We start from the raw sequence: 19,472 nt of genomic DNA on the forward strand, positions 1-19,472 counted from the left end.
ACACAGTGTTTTAAAACTGTTGTGCATTTAGAATTTGGAAAGCTTTTTTTTGTCTGTACATACGTCACACTGCTTGTATGATTTTCTTCTGAGTATCTTTGACTTTTTTCAAGCACCTGAGTTTGTTTTCTATTGAAATTCTGTGTGTTGGTGAGCACACCCAACAAAAAAACTGTCATGTGCAGCTACTTAATAAACAGAAGAAAAATGAAAAACAATGTTGACTGCAGTGCCTGGAAAGTAAAACTGCTTGTTGGTGAAGGGTAGTGCCAATCAGATGGAAGCCAGCCCCCTCCCTTGCAACAAAAACAAAAAATAATAAAAATGTATCTGCCCTAAAAAATATAATGATTAATATCATTAATTTTATTCTTGTTTTAGATTGGAGAAAGTCTCCCTTTTTTGTTTAACAACAGTAAGTAAAGTTCAAATGAACTCTGAGCTTCGAGATGTAGCAACACGGTGCCATGACAGTCGCCGCCTTTGGTTCAGGACACTGGCCCTTTAAGATTTAGGATTTGGGAGTGACGCGGATATGAAAGCTAGTTTATCCCTCTTTCCTCCGCTATGAAAATTATTTAGAGAAACTCGAACGACAACTACCAGCCCAACTCAATCAGCAAATTAAGATGTCAATATTTGTTGTTGGTTAAAGAAATTCTCAGAAGAGTGTGTGGTGGTCTCGACAGATTGATCACCTCGGGATTATAGTAGTTGGCAGGGCCGTCCTCCTCCTCCTCCGAGCTGCTGCTGCTGCTGCTGCTGGGATAACTTTGGAGAAGTTCTTTGTATTCGGGGGACTCACACAGCTTTGTCAACAAGCTGAATATGGACTGGGGCACAGAGCTTTGGGTGAGTCTGTCATTTGGCTCCTTTTGGAAGTCATTCTTTTTGTTTCCAGGATGGTAGTAATGCGGCTACTTAGATGAAATCTGGTACCGTTTAGCGTCCTGTTTGTGGAGCAGAAATGAGAGCAGAAACGCTGACTCTGGAGCTGCAAGACGGTGCGTTCAGGAGCACAATCCCGTTTTCTGGCAGTTTGTCTTTATCACTAGTTGAGACAAAGAGTTGGCCCGCTGAAACGCTTTGCAAATATGTTGCTCTTGTGATAAGAGAAATGCTGCCAGTCGTCGGGTCATGTTTGCACATGGAGTGATTTTACTTTTGTCTGGATCCCTCTGGAAAGATGTTCCGTTATGCATGGAGTCGTACAAAGAGCACGAGGCAAACAGTTATTTAAATTCTAAACCAATTTCAGATTCAAACCACCTGTTTTTACCTTTCTCAGAACCTGGGAATGTCTTGTCATGACTGTGTAACCCATGTGGCTTTGAATCTTCATGCACATATTTGTAGCAATGTGAACTTTAACAATGAAAAATGATGGCAGGTCAAACTTGTGTCAGAATACTATTTTGTCTGGACACAGTAGACTTCAAAGACGTGTAAAGGGCCCAGGAGTGGGTTGAACCCAGTGGGATGTTTCACTGTTTACAGTCTGGCACTCCTTGCTACCATAGAGATGAAATCAGATGCCCTGAAACGAGTTTTATCAATGACTGTTGAATGCATCATGCGTCCACCTGATTCTTTTTTTTATGTCATGGTTGTTTGCTCAGCAGACAGGAAGTAGATTTGAAAAATCTTGATTTTCCAACTCTCCAGCTTCATTAAACTGATTTATCAATATAAATAAATGGCTTTTGCCTAACCTTTGAATAGATACTGTGAGACACTTCAAGGCAACCAACAGTTCCCATTGAAAAGTCTCTACTATGTTACATTTTAACTTAATAACCACCACATTTTACATGCTGTTGCACTGAACCATGATGATAAAGCAACATATTTGCGACACTCACACTTCCTTGCTTCCAGGGAACCTGGATAAGGAAATTGGAGCACTGCAAAGTGAGGATAGCAAGGTTGTGACCTGATTTCTGAGTCCCCCCGTAGGCCTCTTCCCCTGTCCCTTTTCAATCCTACATGCCGGTGCTACAGCCTAATTAGTTTTGCCCTACTTTGATGAGTTAGAGGAAAATCTGTACCCCATTATTAATCAGAGGCTCCATCTGCAGAGTGATCTCTGTTTACCCAGTGGAGTTGTTTCACTGAGGCTACTGTAGACTAAACATCCACGCACAAGCCCTGGTTTTCTGAAATATTAATGATTTACTGTTTAATCAAAGTTCTTGCACCATAAATTTATTTACCCTCAGCCTCACCTGCCTGGTTAGACAAAGCTTTAAAAGTGTAATTGGTTCGGGTAATGTTTGGCTTGAGTGTCATCCCTGGGGCAAAGTCAGCTCTATGGCATCTGTCCCCTGATTGTCGTTAATCCAGTGGCTATTTTAAGGCACGAGTTTGCTGAGTGCAAAGGCAGTGTCTAGGTATTGGCTGTGATTGTGAGTGTTGCCAGGCCTGACCTGAGATCACTGGGGCAGGTCTGGCAAGGCTGGGTCTCTCCCTCTCTTTCTAGAAGACGGGGTGACTCAGGGCCTAAATATCCACCCAAGCCTTGTTGGTTGGTGACTTTCAGGGTTACTCCTCGAGAAGTTATGTCTCATTCACGAGATGCCAGGAATCTTACTGGTAGTGCTGGAAGTATTAAAAGATTAAGTGTAACTTGGCATGTTTTTGTCTTGATGAGAACTGTGTACAACCTAAACTTTCCAGAAGAAATCTGTTCCATGAAAGAGGTTAAGATTCTCCTTGTTGTATTATTCCCACCCCTTTGAAAGGGGTAAGTGAGAATATGCTTTTGATATCACTTAATCCTCAATAGAACCAGTAAAAGTGACTCAAAGTGTTTATGAAAATCAACAGAGTTCAAATATGGAGCGATAAAGACACAACTGTGACTGTGGCTTTTGGATCAAACTGGGGCAATGTTGTTTTCTTTCAAGCTGTCACAGTTAAGTAAAGAATGTTTAGATTGCCCTTTTTAATGCCAGAACAAGGAGCAGTGATAAAGAGGTCAGCCAGAGCTCACTCTGATGACTTAGAGTTCATACTGAAACAAGAAAGAGATGGTAGCTATTTCTTCTTGTGAAAATAAACTGCTGACCCAGAAACATCTTCAAAGTTCTGTTTTGAGTGAAATGCTTGAGCTGGAAACATTTGTGTCTTGTGTGTGGTTCCTGTATTGAAAAGTGATATCATAAGTATGTCCAAGAGTTGATCAGTATGGCCAAAACACAAAAAAGTATTGTCTCCTCCTCCCTACCTCACTCATCATCCCATGACATCTTTTTTTTGTGAAGCTATTTTACTGTTGTGAAAAGAAGCAGCAGGACAGCAATCCATTATGTAGTAATGTGTTGTCGATGCCTGGTGTGAAAATTTTAGGCTCAATAGTGGGTAAAAAAACACATTCGGCACCACGCTGTGACACCAGTGTGTGGGCATGGTGTAATGCAGACTTTAATGTAGACCTTTGAAACTTCATTTGTAAAAAGAGAGGAACATCCAGAGTTTTCCAGAATTCAGATAAAGAGAGGAGGATGACTGAATAAAGGGGGTATTAAAAATAATCTAGATACTGGCAGATAAAACTAAGCATTCAAAGACAGGACAAAGAATGTGTGATGAATAATAGGGGTGGGAGAAGAAATAGATGTGTCCCAGTCGTGGTATTTTTTTGTTTAACGATTTTAAATTGTGATTTTTCTTTTTGTTCTAAAATCTTTTTTTTTTTTTCAAATGTTAGTCCTTTATTTTAGTCTTTGTTTATAAGCTGGGTTGAAAAAGAGTTGGGATGTAAAAAGTGACTCATGTGTGATGTGCTTTTTTTGGGAACTTTTCAACTTTTTCATGTGGTCTGTTGTTAAAAAAGCAAACTAAACATTGCAACAATCAGTAGTATTGATGTATCGTAATCTAAATTGAATCTATACCCCAAAAATTGTAAATAAAAAATCAAATCTGGACAAAGCATATTGTCTCAGCCTCAATGAATAATGTCATGTGTTAGAGATATGAGGAATCCTATGACGGCTCTAAAGAAAAAGGTATCAGGACCTGATTGTATTGCTGTGGTAATGCGACTTTATGTCCTCCTCATGTTCGGCACATGGCACAATTTATAAAGTGGGTGCAAATGATTAAAATGGGGCTAAGTTTCTCATAAAACCCCCAAACCCTAATTAATATACCCTATAGCTATAAATAAAACATATCTTTGCCAAACGTATGGATAAGAGTATGTCTTTATAATAATTTCCCACATCTTAAATATGGGATTTCCATGAAGTCTATTTGAAAACTATAAATGTACTATAAAAGCCAATGGACAGACAAGTATGTGGAAATTGTTACAAAATGAGGAGCAGATATTGAAGTATAAAACTAATATATTAATAAATAATTACATACACAATTAATACACCTCTAAAAGAGCACTATTGGTAGGGATGGGTACCTTTCAGATTTGAAACGATGTGATACCATATGCCTGGTACCTGGCAATCAGTATCAGTACTTAATGGTACTCAACGGTACTTAACGGTGCCAATGCCTGATACTTTTGTGTTTGTGTTTATGTGGTACAATTAACTCCAACCAGCTTCATGTTGCAGCGAGTTGCAATGAAGCTGATTTTTATTACTGCTGCAGTTAAGACCTCAACCAAGGTTTTATTCAACCAACTGTGATTAACACCTCTCACTCTGTTTTTTTGATCAATGCTAGTCTCGTCTTAGCTTCTGTGTTCTACAGAGTTTTGTTGAATTAGATGCAGAAAACTGCAAAGCACACATCAAAATCTGCTCAAGAGATTGGATTGCCCCTTTACCTTCTGTTTTTTGCATGCCACATATTACAAAAGTTGTCCTACATGACAGTGTAGGAAATTGGAAAATCCTCAGCTGTGATATTTACTGTTGCTTCAGTTTGGTAATGAACGAGGCAACATGTTCTCTGTTGGTGACATCTTTGGTTTCGAGATGGATTGCAGACGTCTTGTCTTTATCTGTGTTGAAAAGTCAGAAGCCAATTCTTGGCCCATTCTTCAGCTCTTTGTCTTCTTTGTTTTTACCTAAAGGCTATGAGGGGTTCATTACAACAAGGCCAAACTCGTCAGGAATCCCTTTTCCATCATATCCCTCCCCCCTCCTCAATACACAAGTCAGCAGCAAAGAAAGCTCAGGGGAATTGTTTTGATCGTGGAGTTGGAGAAGATTGCCGCACACTCCTAACAGACTTGTCTGAGCTTGAAGGTGTCATAAAGTGCTTACCAAATGAGGAACCAAGAAGAATGAGGAACATGATATCCCTTCTTCCCACATTTTCAAATAGTGAAAGCAAATTTAGCTGCATTGTGAAAGAGGTCACTGGATTAATGTTGGGTTGGGCACACTTTGAAAACCCTACTGTGTGAAAATTCTCCTCCAGGATCTTTTGAATCAAATCATGTCAATTTAAAGAACGCAGCACCTTTTCCTGTGTCCTTTAGCTGTCTCTGTTATGGATTTACTGGACACCACAGCTGAGATCCAGAAGTTAACTCATGTTCATAATGAGAGAGTTGTCTGATGCCTTCCTTTTTGTCTTCCTTTCTCCAGGATCAATATGACATTATTGAGAAACACACACAGTCGGGCCTGGAGCTGGTGGAGAAGTATGTGAAATTTGTAAAAGAGAGGACAGAGATCGAGCAGAACTATGCCAAACAGCTAAGGTAGGTTGAGCTCTGCTTGCCTCAGAACGTTAGTGTGTGCGTGTGTGTGTATCCATGTTAAAAGGCTGGTTATGAAATGTGTACAGAGTCTTATGACAACTCTGGGACAGAATCAAACTTGTCTCAGAAACACTGGCCTCATTCTCCAGCTGCTCTGCCCCCCTCCTTACTCATCCATAGTGCTTGCTCTCTCCCAGTTGTGTCCCAGTGTGCGGGCCCACATCTGGTGCAGGGCTGCTGAGCTTTGCTGGAGAGGAGAGGAAGTGGGAGCAGACTGGCACATGATAGACAGGAAGTGGTTAGAAGCAGAGGGAAAGAATGAAGAACAGCTATTTTATGAAGTTCATAGCAGACTCTGATTTTAATCCTATTGTTAAAAAAGTCAGTGGATGAGTGAAAATAACCCATTTCTTGAGCTTTATATCCACATATCTGTGTGTTTACTGTCCTCAGGAACCTTTCAAAGAAATACAACCTCAAACGAAGCAACAAAGATGAACCAGAGTGCAGGTGAGAAAATACGAGTAAATTTGTGCCAAATATCAGCTGAAACTTAATTTCCTCCATTCTGTGGCTTTGAGCTGCTGTTTAGATGCTGCTGAGAGGAAGCAGGAACAAGGAAGTCACAAGCCCTTTATTATGATTTGCCTCCTCTGTGAGCTCATGTGTGTTTCGTCTTATCGGCGATTCCATCTCTGTGTTGTGATCGCTCCACCCTTTCCTGTCTCTCCCCCTCTAAAACTGCAGGTTGTCCAGCTACCAGTCCTTTTTGGAAATCCTAAACGAGATGAACGACTACGCGGGGCAGCGGGAGCTTATCGCTGAGAACATGATGATGAACATTTGCATAGATCTCACCAAGTATCTGCAAGAGATCAAGCAGGAGAGGAAGACGGTAAATAAAACAGTTGACGGTCTGATGTGATACAGTGCTTTCCCCCTGTCTTTACAGCATTGCTTTTATCAATTCAAATCAAATGTAGTGTGTTTACCTAAAACTGATGAGAGGAGATAACTGGTTATGTAAGACTGAAATTAGTCACCATGCTGCAGGGTAACTGAGACAGCCCTTTTTTCATGATACAACACAAGTACTCACACACTGATGTTAAATTTGCAGAGCTTTGAATGCATTTATTAAGCAGCAACCCGCAATATAAGAACATGAAGTCCACTTGAGGCTGGCTTCAGAAACCAGGTACACACCAATTCAAAAAAGCCAATCATTGAATTGACATGATAGACACGGCCTGGTTCAAAAAACACTTAACAACTATGAAAAATCTAAACTCTTTATGAAATTCCAATCTTAAAATCCCCCATAACCACCAACAACTTCAACCTTTCCGTCGACAATGATTTCCTCACGTTTACATCTTTATCTTTACCTTTTTTGACTCCCATCTCTGGAACATCACATCACCAAAACTGCCTTCTTCCATCTAAAAAATATCACCTGACTCTGTCTATCTTTCTACTTTCGCAACGCAGAAACCCTCATCCATGCCTCTATCACTTTCAGACTTGATTATACAATAGCATCTTCTACACTCTTCCTTCCAAACAACTAAAGCCGCGTTTCCACCAAATAGTCAGGTTTGGTTCGTCTCGGTACGGTGCGCATTTTACGGCGTTTCCACTGATTTATCCTGGGACAGATACCCAAATAACTGAGACGAGCCATCCCACTTTTTGGGACCCTTTCATATGGGTGCCAGACTGAACCAATCCTCTCTCGGAGGGTGGAGCAACACACTGCAGACCGTTGACTGGTTGGAAGAATCGTCACTTACCCTGACAGCAGCTCCATTTCTCCTGGCGGCACATAGACTTTTCTGAAACAAAAGATTGATTGCACTCTGTATCAAAGAGCTACATGCCAATCACAGAGAGGACGAAAGGCTGCATGTCTTCCATCTATGCTCTTTGTTTACTGTGTTGCGTTTTTCCTCTTCACTGGATTTATTAGCGGGGCAAACTGTGTCTCGCTGCTACGGCGTCATACTATTGTTTAACAGCTGCGGCTTTCGGAGGGCACAGTTTTGCTATGGAAACGCAAACGGGATCAGGCTTAACTGTACCAAACCGTAACAAACCAAACAATAGTGAACCGAACCAGACTGTTTGGTGGAAACGCAGCTTTAAACTAAATTTTAAGCAGAACCCTGCCTGCTCACCCACACCTGTTCCTGTGACCACATCCCCCTGTCCTCCTAAACTTCCACTGGCTCCCTGTCAAACAGCATCCTCCTGTTCATCCATGACCAGGCCCCTTCCTACCTCACCGGCCTGCTTCACCACTACACCCCCTCCTGTAACCTCTTATCTCCTAAAGCCCACCTCCTCTCCATACCACTGACACTCAGCACTGAACCTGAGGGGAAAGAAGGCCCTACATCTTTAACTACCTGAACATGTCCACTTTAAAACCCTCATTAAAACCCACCTCTTTAAAACTGCTTTTAATGAATTTGGTGCTTTCCATTCTTGTTTTTATTATTCTGTTGTTTTATATGGTGTTTTTATACTCTGTGCAGAGAATAAAAACTTGAATACTTGAAGTGCTTACAAAAACGTTGTGTAGACAAAAGGTAATGCCCAGACGTCAAAACTAAGGGGCCGTTTACACGACAACGGTTTCAGGGTGAAACGCAAAAGTTTTGTCGCGTTTCAGCCGACCTAAAACGCAAACCTTTGAAAACGGCCGCCAGAGTGGGATATTTCTGAAACGCTTCAAACACCGTTGCCGTGTAAACAGTAAGCCGGCGTTTTCAGTGGAAACGCTGACGTCACACTCTGCCTCGCGCGCGCATACAACAGGACAACGGTACCGTTGGTACGATCGTCGCGAACTACCGTGTTGTACTTGTGCTGCTCAATCTGCTGTATCTGCTGACTGTATTTAAACAAAATATGCATCTGTTGCTCCACTTTTTAACTTAGTATTCCCCAATACACCCAATGATAGGCTCAACTCTACTTCGGTGGAGATCTCCCAAAAGTGGCTTCTGGACAAGACAGTTATAGCACCACCTACAGGCTTGGCATGCTTACCACAGTGTTTTCAATCCAACAGCGTTCCCGTGCAAGCACACTGCGTTTTCAGTGCGTTTTAGCGTTTTCAGATGAAACGTTGTCGTGTAAACGGGGCCTAAGTTGTCTTGCACTGTCACGTTTCTTTGGTAGCACAGAGTGGACACTTAAGGGAAGGCTTGATTTCCTGTGCACCAGTTGGAAGATGAGGACAAAAGTTGTTGTAGGCAGAAGGATTTGTATTGATAATAAAAACTTGACAAATGTAGCCCCATACTTATCACATTTCACAAGAGCTTCTTATTTACACACAACATACCTTTAAACACACCTTCTTTCAGACTCATTAAAAAAAACTTGTTTAAATATTCTCACAGTGTTACTTTTTTATTCTTTGAAGCAGGTTTTAAGCTATGCTGTAAAAAAACAGCAAATTCTCTTTTGCGGAAGCTCAGAACTACCACCGTCTATGTTTTTTGCTTTATTCTCTGGATCCTTTTTTATTTTGTCATACAGCTGATTCATAGATGGGTTGTTGACGCTCCATTGTTAAGATACTGATGTTCTTCTACTGGATGCCAGAACACCTACAGAATATGATTTGTGTTGAATGTACAACACACACAACAGAGAAGAGTGTTAGGGGTGAGAGGGGAAGAGACGGAGACTGAGGAGGAGTAGAGATCTCACTGTTGTGGAAGGAAGGAAGCAGGCCTTGCTTAGTGTCTCCAGAGGGAAGTTTGGTCTGAACGTGGTGTGCCAGTTCTCTATGTGGAATGAATTGGCTGTGTCCCACCGGGTTGCAGAACACTGCAGCAGTGCACAGACTCTTACTGCAGACGTGATGTCTCAAACAGACACGCTGGTATTTGTTTTCTTGTCTGTAATGCTGTGTGGCTTTTGGAGGTCATTGTTTATTCTGTGTCTGTCCCTACACTTGGCTGTCTCCCTCCTCTCTTTCTCTCTTTTTGTCTGTCATCTGACCCCTCCTCCTCTCACTCACTCGGTCTATTTTTATGAATGTCTGCAGTATCTGATGGAGGCCAAGAAGGCTCAGCAGAGTCTGGAGAGCACCTACAAGCAGCTCGACAGTGTAAGTCATTGAATGCGGTTGGTCAGGTTGCTATATTTAACTAAAGTAAAAACAGATGGACGGAGTGGAAGCAGTCTCTTATTTTTAACTCCTGACATGATTCCAAGTGCTGTTTAGTTATGATTGGAAATGTAACAAAGCCAGCGTTCTCAAACTTCAGAGAAAGAAAAGCACACCGCTCCAAATAGGAGAACCTCCTCATATTTCATTCATGCAGTGACCTCATGTAGCTGAATGAACTAAACTTGTTCCCTCATGTTTTCTTCCTGCACATCAGAGTAAGAAGCGCTTTGAGAGGGAGTGGAGAGAAGCGGAGCGTGCAGCACTGTACGCTGAGAAGACAGATCAAGACATCAATGCCACAAAGGCAGACGTCGAAAAAGTAAGAAGGGGTGAAAGTAAAAAGCACTTATTTAAGACTAACAACCATGACTATGAGGGGAATCAGTCTCACCTGGCTAACATGTTGTCCGTCTGTGTGTGTGTGTGTGTGTGGTTCCAGGCCAAACAGCAGGCTCATATGAGAGCGCACATAGCCGAGGATTGTAAGAACGACTATGCTGCTCAGCTTCAGAAGTTTAACAAGGAGCAGAACCAGTTCTATTTCAACGATATGCCGCTCATATTTAATGTAAGTGAATAAACTCCTAATTAAATTGTTTTTAGTTTGCTTGTTATATAGAAATTGGACACTGATATATGCTATTAATGTGGGAATAGTTCAGGGCTGAACAATTTTGGAAAATAATCTTATTGTGATTTTGGACCAGTATTGCAATTTAACATGTGATAGTTTTTTTTGGAGGGGGTGGGGGTTGTTATCTTCTGCATTATTTACCAAACACAAGCAATAAATCATTCTATAGTATTACCAACACTGTAGACCAGACCTACATGTTATGATGAAATGAGAGGAACTGATGCATGAATTGATACAAATAACATACCTCTATTTAACTATTACAATCAGGCTAGACTATTGACTGATTTAACTTCAAGCTTTGGAGCTATGTAATATAATTATCATTACTTACCTCAAATTAAATCAGAGACAGAAACTAAGCACTGCAGATCAACCAGCCTAGTATGAACAATAATATGAAAAATAAACATGAAACCTTTTTTCTATGATTCTCACACAAAATAAAGTGCAGAAAGGTCTTACTTACCATAAGACCAAATCTCTGGCTCAACCACTAAAATATGTCAACATGTGGAATGCATAAAAATCTTACTGATCTCTCATCAGGAACAAAACACAAGCTGAAGTGCAGAAATAAAACAAAAACAAAGTTTTGGCTCAACCAATGAAATATGGAAACGTGTGGATTTCACTTTTTAATTGAAAAAGAAAAAGAAAGTGTGAAATTTAACTGACCTCCAGTTGTCAGTAAGTGTAACAAACCATACAGAAAGTGAACAAGGGTTATGGTTTGGCCAGCCATGGTCATTCATTCTGTATAGATCTCTGTAGCTTTCAGTTTTGCTGGTTTAAAGGAAGAACAAGTACAGGTTACTGTATTCCCTCCATGTCTGTGTCAGTAAAACTTTTTATTTGTTTGTTTATTTTGTAGTTGCAGCCTTTGCGATTTGAAAATTGCTTTCTGTTTCATTGTGACGTCTGTTTCAATTCGATTAATTCTTCAGCCCTACAAAAGTTTATGAAACCTAATAGAGATTTGAAAGATGAATTACTTTTGGGCTACAGTTTTTAAAAAGTTTTGGATCAGGGTTAACTCTTTATAATATGGACTCCAGGAATAAGGAAAGGGGGGACCCTTTGACTGTGAAATTCACACATTGAAGTTCTGGCTTTGAAATTAAGTGAAAGCATGATAAATACATTTTAGCACCAAAAATGCTAATGCTAGCATGCTAAACCTGGATGCACATTGTGTTGATGAACCCTCTCAGCTGTGTCTGAAAAGCTGCTGTTGTGTGTTTTCTAGAAATTGCAGGATCTGGATGAGAGACGAGTACGGAAGCTGGGGCAAGGCTACATCCTGTTCTCAGATACAGAGAAGCATGTGATGCCAATCATTGGCAAGTGCCTGGAAGGCATTACTAAAGCCGGCACTAACGTTAATGAGAGGAATGTGAGTCAGTCTCCAAGAATGTAAAACTGAGTTTCAAAGCGCATCATGTCTTTGTGAAAACTTTATTCATCAACTGATTTTTGTCCATATTTGTTTCTGATCAAGGACTCCATGGTTATAATAGAGCAGAACAAGTCCGGCTTTGAGCGTCCCGGGGATTTGGAGTTTGAAGATTACAGCCAAGGCATCAACAGGGCGTCATCTGACAGCAGCCTGGGCACACCTAAAGGTCCTATGGAGCTCCTGTCAAAGAACAGGAGCAAAAACTTCTGGCTTTTCAGCAAAAGGAGTAAGGTAGGAAGTCAAACATGAAGATTTTTTGCACAGTGACAACCATTAAGATAATGCACCAGTGAAACCTCTCCATCGTGATTTGAGAGTCTTCAGGTGACAGTGTGTGAGCAGGCAGGGCCCTCAGATCCCCACTACAGGAAACACTCATGGTAGAGCTGTGGCTGTGACTCTGCACACACAACACACAACACACACACACATAACCCTTTCCGTGCATGAACCTCTCTCATTGTACTCTACATGAACTGAAATGCACCCCACCACTTCTAGAACAGGTCCTTGCATGACTCTGCCTCCCACCTCCCTCCAACCACACACAGACACACACTCACACACTCCCTCTCTCTGCAGTATGGTTTCCAATAGGTCAACTGGCAGTCAGCATTCTGCTGTGCTTGTGCTTTCATCAGCACAGAGCCTGAACAACATTGAATTTTCCTATACAGGCATCCGCAAACACACTGCTGCCATTATACTTCCCCAGAAACTCGCTTTATGTCTGTCATCACAATAACATCTTTGTATGGACGATCAGGATGCCACCAAGTTTACTAGGTCAGAAAAATTGAATCAGGTTGAACTGCACATTTAGGATTTTTTGGGTTGTAGAGAGCTTCACTTCACCATAAATCAAAGCTTGTATATCTGAGGTCCAAACTGTAACCAGTGATATGAGGAGTTGACCACGAAGCAGCTAGTGCGCCCCCTCCTCCTGCCTGTGCTCTGAATGATCCCTTCTTTCTTCCCTTGCAGTGTTTGCTTGTTTAGCGGCTCTCTTCTCTCTGCATGTCTTACTGGCTGTGCTTGGCTGTGCACCCTTTCTGTTTTGTGTGTGTGTGTGTGTGTGTGTGTGTGTGTGTGTGTGGCACACTACTCTGTGTCATCAGTCATGCTCTCCCAATTAGGCCTGTAGAAGTATGAATAGGGGGGTGGCTTTACCGGCCTTGGTGAGCTTTTGGTTTACGTCTGGCCTCTTAAACATTCTCGCTCTTTGCTGCCCTCCTCTACTTAGGTTTCCCATAACTCTTGGGAAAAGTAGCACCTAGTCTGTAGATGTTCACATAATGATAGTGCTGTACTTCCAGCTCTGACTATTTACACAAAAGACCCTGCTGTAGAGCTGTTTGAGACCCTCACTATTAAAGACTAGACACCGGTCTTTGTAATTTAGCTAATGGAGCACATCCCCCATGTTCCCACAAAGACTTAGAGCTCAAACTAATATTTTTCTTAGTTCCCTTTAGGCATGTTTCTAACTTAACCTCTTCCTCAAAGGTCATCTGGGGCACATATGAAGCTCCTGTCGCCACCTCCATTCACATCTGACACTCAAGTGCTATTTATATCAAGTGCAGCATGTACGCCTTGGTATTTAATCTATATAGGTCAGAGTCTGCTGGGTATAGGTTTGATCCTACTGAGCGACTTGGATTCAGCTTGAGGAATGTATTTTTCCTGATAACTTGGCTCTTGTTTTAAAAGTTTGTGCCAATACATTTGTCATTTATGAGAACTATTTTTGTGATAATGTTTACTCTTAAGACAGGAATGCTGACACTAACACAGATGGATAAAAAAAGCTTTATAGAGTGTGAGGGCTGTTCTACAGTAGAGAAACAACGTATATTTCAGAATAAGGAAGTGCATAAGAAGCAGTTTTTCTGTTTTTCTTTCTTTTTTTCCCAAGTGTAAGAACAAAGTTTAAAGAAAGAAAGTAGCTCCTAAATATAGTTCATGTTTACAGCAAACAGGTTGGCAGACACTTCTCGCTTGTTTTCATTCAAGGTGTGAAGTAATGTTATCATCTCCTATTACATAAGTTTTAAAAGTTTCTTGGCATCAGTAATGAAGTAGTTATAAAATAATGTGATCTCAGTCTGACTGAACCAGGTCTGCTTTCAGTAAACCTGGTTCAGTCCAGCTCCCTACTTTGGCTCACTCCACCCATCAACCTACAGGTGTGAGGCTGCTGTGTGCTGCTGGTGTTAGACCTCTGATGGTTGCTTGCAAGCTTTTATTTGTTGATGGGGGCAAAAGGAACCGAAGTGTGTTTCAGCTCTCAGAGATCATTCTCTGGGTTTTTTGCTTCAGTGTTGTCTTCCTGGCTTTGTGGTGTGCTTCAAGGTGTTGATGGTGTTTTTTTTCCTTCCCCTTTTCACCTTGTCGTCTTTCCCCATCTCCCCTTTCTGTTTTTTTTTTTTTTTTTTTTTTTTTTAAAACTTCCCCACCCCCCTCTCCTCTCGTCCTGTACACTCTGTACACCCCCTCTGCTCTGCATACCTCATGCTCGGGTGCTGGTGCTTTGGTGTCACCCCCTCCCCAGCTCTCCCCCTCTGTGCTTCCACCCTTTTCCACACCCCCTGCCCCCTCGCCTGCTAACGGACCCCCTTCCCCAAAGTTTGGCCGGGACACCCTGTCCTACTGTTTGAAGGAGATCAATAAGACAGTCAAACCCAGAATCTCTTCCTTCCGGACACTCAGGAGATCGGTGAGTCAACTGAGGGAAGGTTTGGGTGCCAGTAGACCTCCACTCATTTGGGCCTGCACATCATCATCATCATCATCCTTTGTTCCCACCTTAGAGAGCAGTCATTCACATTAATTATCAGTATCATGTAGCAACTACTGCAACCTTTAACCCTTACATGTTACAGAAGTGTTTGAGTTCTTTTCAGGGAAACAAAGACCACAATCATAATTTTTTTAAATGTTTCAATATGCTGTTTCTTTTTTCCCTCAGAAATTTACTCCAGAGAGAATCCTGGTAATATAAACAACAAGCTGGTGTTGGGGTCTCAGTTTAGTGACAGGAAAAAAAATGCCACCTCCTCAGTACAACATCAGCTTGTCCAATTTTAATAACTGTCCAGAATGACTGCGTGTGGCACAACACCGAGTGCTCTCTGATTTTGTATTGAGGAGGTGGCCACCTGGTGGTGGAAGGGATCACTGCTCAGGGCATGTGAAGAAACTCAATCCTTTACCAAGTTAAAATCAAAAGTCTAATATCTCTGTCTTGGGACACACTTTCACATCAAGATTCATTTTTTATTTTGTACTTTTTTTGAACCTCTGGTCTGAAAAATTGCACATGTATTGTAGGTAGATTGTGTTATCCTGTATTTGGTTGGTGGTTGGTGGATTTGGGTTCAGCTCATTGTCATACCTGAGCAGGCCTTGCCTCAAGCTTGACAAACATGTAACTGGAAGATTTGAAACCACAGTTTTTTCCCGTTAAGCATTGTCCTTTGAGCTGAACTCAAACAGCAGGCTTGGTGCTCCCCCTGAGGTGTGTGTCTCTGGTGCCATGGTTACTGTGGTCATGTGTGAACTGAAGCTCAGTGTTAACCCACCCATCCGGTGAACTCTTGCAGCCAACGGTGACAGAAGATTTCGGCCACCTTCCTCCAGAGCAGCGCAGGAAAAGGTTACAACAGAGACTGGAGGAAATTTGCAAAGAGCTGCAGAAGGAAGTGGATCAGAGGTGTGTGTGTATATATTTGTGTGTATCTGTTGGCATATTAATAACCATCTCAGTTAGAAGTGGGGTGTAATATTCCTGCAGTGCACATTACTGTGTGCATAACTGCAGGGTGTCTGTGTGTGCGCGAGTGTTTTGAATTGTTTACACAGCCCTGAGGTCTGCAGGGAACCAATTTCTACTGAAAGTCACTTTCCACCCCTCCCTCCACTTCACCCCCTCCTCCCTTGTTCCCCTCTCATGTGTGCAGCGAGGCCCTGGGGAAGATGAAAGATGTTTATGAGAAAAATCCTCAGATGGGAGACCCTGCTAGTTTGGCATCCCAGATCAACCAGACATCCCAGAATATTGAGCGGCTCAGAGGAGAGCTTAACAAATACGAGGTAATCCCAGCTTCTGTTTTCTATCAGTCCTATGAATTCATTGTCTGCTATCATGATGTCGTAGGTGTCAGCAGTGACATTCTGATTTTTTTGTGTAATCCACTATGAAGCAACTTCTGTGTTACTTTTTTCACTAATTTTCTCTCTGGCTCTCTCATTTAGACATGGCTAGCTGAGGCAGGAGGTCGAGGGGACACACTGCGATATAAAACACACTCATTCAACAACAACGGATCTCATGATGCACACAGGTAGTGGATAGAAAATCAGAATGATTGACCTAGATCCTGGATCTGTTGTGTCCTGTACAAATGGAACCATTTTTTCCTCCTCAGCCCTGATGGAGCACACTCAGATGAAAGCACGACTGATCCTTCCCAGGCCATCTACGCTGAGTTCGATGATGACTTTGAGGACGAGGAGCTGACTGCTCCTATTGGAAAATGCACAGCCATGTACAACTTTCCCGGTATGTCACAAGCTTTTTTTTATTCTTGAAGAGCAAGTGAACTCTACGGATGAGGACATGTTAAAAATTGATGAAAACGGAGACTGGCTTCCTCTACAAGGCAGCCATCTCCCTTGATTTGAGAGGCCTTCCTATGAATTAAACTTATAAAAAGATGATCTACTCATGTTGGTTTATTGATGTTGTATTCCAAGATATAAACTTTTGACTTCTCGCAGTTGGGTACTTGGAGAGTCAGAGCATAGGGATTTTCTCTAACTTTGTGTGTTTTCACTCGTTCAGGTGCCAGTGAGGGGACCATCTCCATGCAGGAGGGAGAGGTACTGGCTGTGGTGGAGGAAGACAAAGGAGATGGCTGGACCCGGGTCCGAAGGAACAACGGGGATGAAGGATACATTCCTACGTCTTACGTCACCATCTCTCTTAATGAATGACACATTTTTGGGACAAGAGAAGAAGAAAGATCACCTCGCCATTCAGGATACACTGCTTCTGATGGGACCAATCATAAGAAAGTCAAGGCCCTATGCACGGGACCACTGGTGTATCCAAAAGGGGATCCAAATAAGGTGCCTCAATGTTTGAGAGAGAGGCCCCAGGTGGGCACAGAAGGGAGCTAACAGTGTGTTCCTTACGGCCTCCAGACATTATTGTAATCCTAGTTACATAAGCCAGCTAAAGCACAAGGTCGATTCACTTGGTCACAATAATTTTCTGGTTTTTGTTCAGAGGTGTTGCACGGATCTTAGGCACCGTGATGGTATGAGTGCTCGTTCTACGGCCTAATAAGGAAATTCCTCCCAGATGTGAGACATAAAAAGGAAGCAAAGGAGGAAGATGATGAGTGCTGCTGACATCTTTACACTGAGTGTTTATACCTCTAAGAAAGTTAACACTCCTCTTTACCCTTTCCAGCTAAAATCTGCCCTGCTCTGACTTCCAACACTCAATCTGAGATTTAGGACCTGCAGTCTGAAGTGTGCCACTTTCTGATCTTACTCGCACTTGTGAAGATTTAAAGCACCGTCACTGCGCTCATGGTTGACATTAAAATCTTGAGTGTCCCAGGAGATGAATGAGGTTTGGTTGGCGACAGCTCTCTCCTTTCAGGGTCAGTCATAAAAACAACACTCCAATTTTCAGACAATCACAGAAATATCAGTAATCTTTCCATTCTCAACTACAGCAGTAACAAGGATATAACAGTTGTTTTTTATAGTAAGAGGCTAAAAATTGTACTAAGAATAATTTATTACAAATGTGTATGTTTTTATAAATAAAAGTTTCAAGTTTGAGAGAAGTTGTACTTTATATTAAGGATGTTCTCACTTTGCTCTTTGCCCTTGCACACAGAGTGGACAGTGTTTCCACTAAAGGGAGTAAATAATGCAAACATATAGTGTGTTACCTTAAGACTATTTTATTTATGTAATAAATAATATATATTTTAGCTACCGCATCACCACTATTGTCTTATCAGAATTCTTAACATTCAAATAAAGACTGTTACACAGTGAGAGAAAACTAAAATCTCTAATTATGTTGCTAATGTCATTTCCTCTGAGTTAATCGCAGACCTGTCAAGCTGATCCACATCCTGTTTGTATGTTTTAATGACGCCATGTGTCTTTGGTGCCTTTCTGGTTAAAAGCATTTTCGTACATACCATTTTTGCATGCATTTTTTAAAAATTGTTAATAAACGTAGGACACATTTCAAAATTAGATGTGGAAATTTAATTTCTGAAAAAATAAAAATTTTAAACACAATCTCTTTACTGAAATTTTTCATAATGTGTTGACCGACTTTGTGAAACTTTTGTTGATTAATCTATTACACCTGGAAGTCAAACGCCATGTTTGAAGTATAAAGCAGCTGCCTGAAGGCCTGCCTAACTCCACCTCTGTTTGTAGTTGGGTCATCCAAAGTTAGGTTAGGTCAGCTTTTTCAGTAAGACACTGACAAGACTCTGAAACTCCACCTTAAAATAGGTGAATTCATGAAGACTGGGTCCATATATTTGCCCCGAGTTTTGGTATTCCAGTTTAAAAATGATACTAGTTTTGAGTTTACTTCTTAATGCATCACTCCTATACACCTCCTCGCTAATGATTCTTCACTTTACCTTCTTTTTAAATTAATTTTACCCCAAATTTCTATTGTTGTATAGTATACAGCTTTTTTAGAGGCTCAAGTTACTATTTCTACTGACACCATCCTCAGTGGTATATACCTTAGTGTCTGAAGGAATTGGATGGAAACAGCATGCAAAAATGCACTAAATAATTGTCATTCATCCTCATTTCAAAGCTCTGCACTATTTTCTCCCTGCTCATCTTCTGATGTGAACCCTGTTTAGGTTTAAATGTTTACTGTATCCCCCTTTAACCTCAGTCTGCCTTGTGACTTGATCCTCACTAAGCCAATCAGAGCTTGTGCTGGTGAAGAATGCAATTACTTTCCAGTAAGGCAATTCATTGTCTTTCACTTCACACCACAGCATTTGGCATATTTAGAGCTCATAGAAACCCTTGGCTTTCAAATATGAGCCTCCCAAGGACAGTTTTCTTCTTTTGCACAAGCATCAGTTTCAAATGAAGCTGGAAACTTTCAAATATTTGATGGAGTTCTCAGTTATTTATGGTTTCATTGTACAACTTTAAAAGCTCACAGAAGCTGACTTGGCAGTTCTGTGCACAGAAATGGCATAAATTCCACAAGGCTTTTCCTCCATGGCTTGGAAGCTGTTTTAGGTGTCGTAAAGAAACACCCAGGAAGCAACACTCTTTTATAATCTATGGAAAGACAATCCATTCTCTCTCTCAAACACACACAGAGTTTGAAAGTAGGAGCTGTCTGCCACATGGAAATGTCCAAGATACACAATCTATATTTGGCTGAAAGCTTATCAACTTGATAATTGCAACATTTCATTATTTACTTTAT

At 41.4% G+C, this 19,472-nt stretch overlaps 1 protein-coding gene across 2 annotated transcripts; it reads left to right on the forward strand.

Annotated features, from left to right (window-relative positions):
• The first annotated feature begins 522 nt into the window (after positions 1 to 522).
• trip10a (thyroid hormone receptor interactor 10a) lies at positions 523 to 18,257 on the forward strand. Of its 2 annotated transcripts, XM_074696561.1 has the most exons (16): positions 523 to 852; positions 5,562 to 5,677; positions 6,131 to 6,187; positions 6,425 to 6,572; positions 9,741 to 9,803; positions 10,081 to 10,185; positions 10,306 to 10,434; positions 11,753 to 11,899; positions 12,005 to 12,193; positions 14,517 to 14,681; positions 14,934 to 14,957; positions 15,568 to 15,677; positions 15,925 to 16,057; positions 16,220 to 16,308; positions 16,393 to 16,526; positions 16,809 to 18,257. In XM_074696561.1, the coding sequence occupies exons 1-16, from the start codon at positions 829 to 831 to the stop codon at positions 16,958 to 16,960; spliced, it is 1,785 nt and encodes a 594-aa protein (XP_074552662.1). In that variant the 5' UTR covers positions 523 to 828; the 3' UTR covers positions 16,961 to 18,257. The 2 variants fall into 2 exon arrangements, with proteins under 2 accessions (XP_074552662.1, XP_074552663.1); XM_074696562.1 differs by lacking the exons at positions 14,517 to 14,681; positions 14,934 to 14,957.
• The last annotated feature ends 1,215 nt before the right edge of the window (positions 18,258 to 19,472 follow it).

This window comes from Halichoeres trimaculatus, unplaced genomic scaffold, assembly GCF_033239565.1.
Source record: "Halichoeres trimaculatus isolate MK-OKI-2021-1 unplaced genomic scaffold, fHalTri1.1 fHalTri1_scaffold_20, whole genome shotgun sequence".
NCBI lineage: Eukaryota > Metazoa > Chordata > Actinopteri > Labriformes > Labridae > Halichoeres > Halichoeres trimaculatus.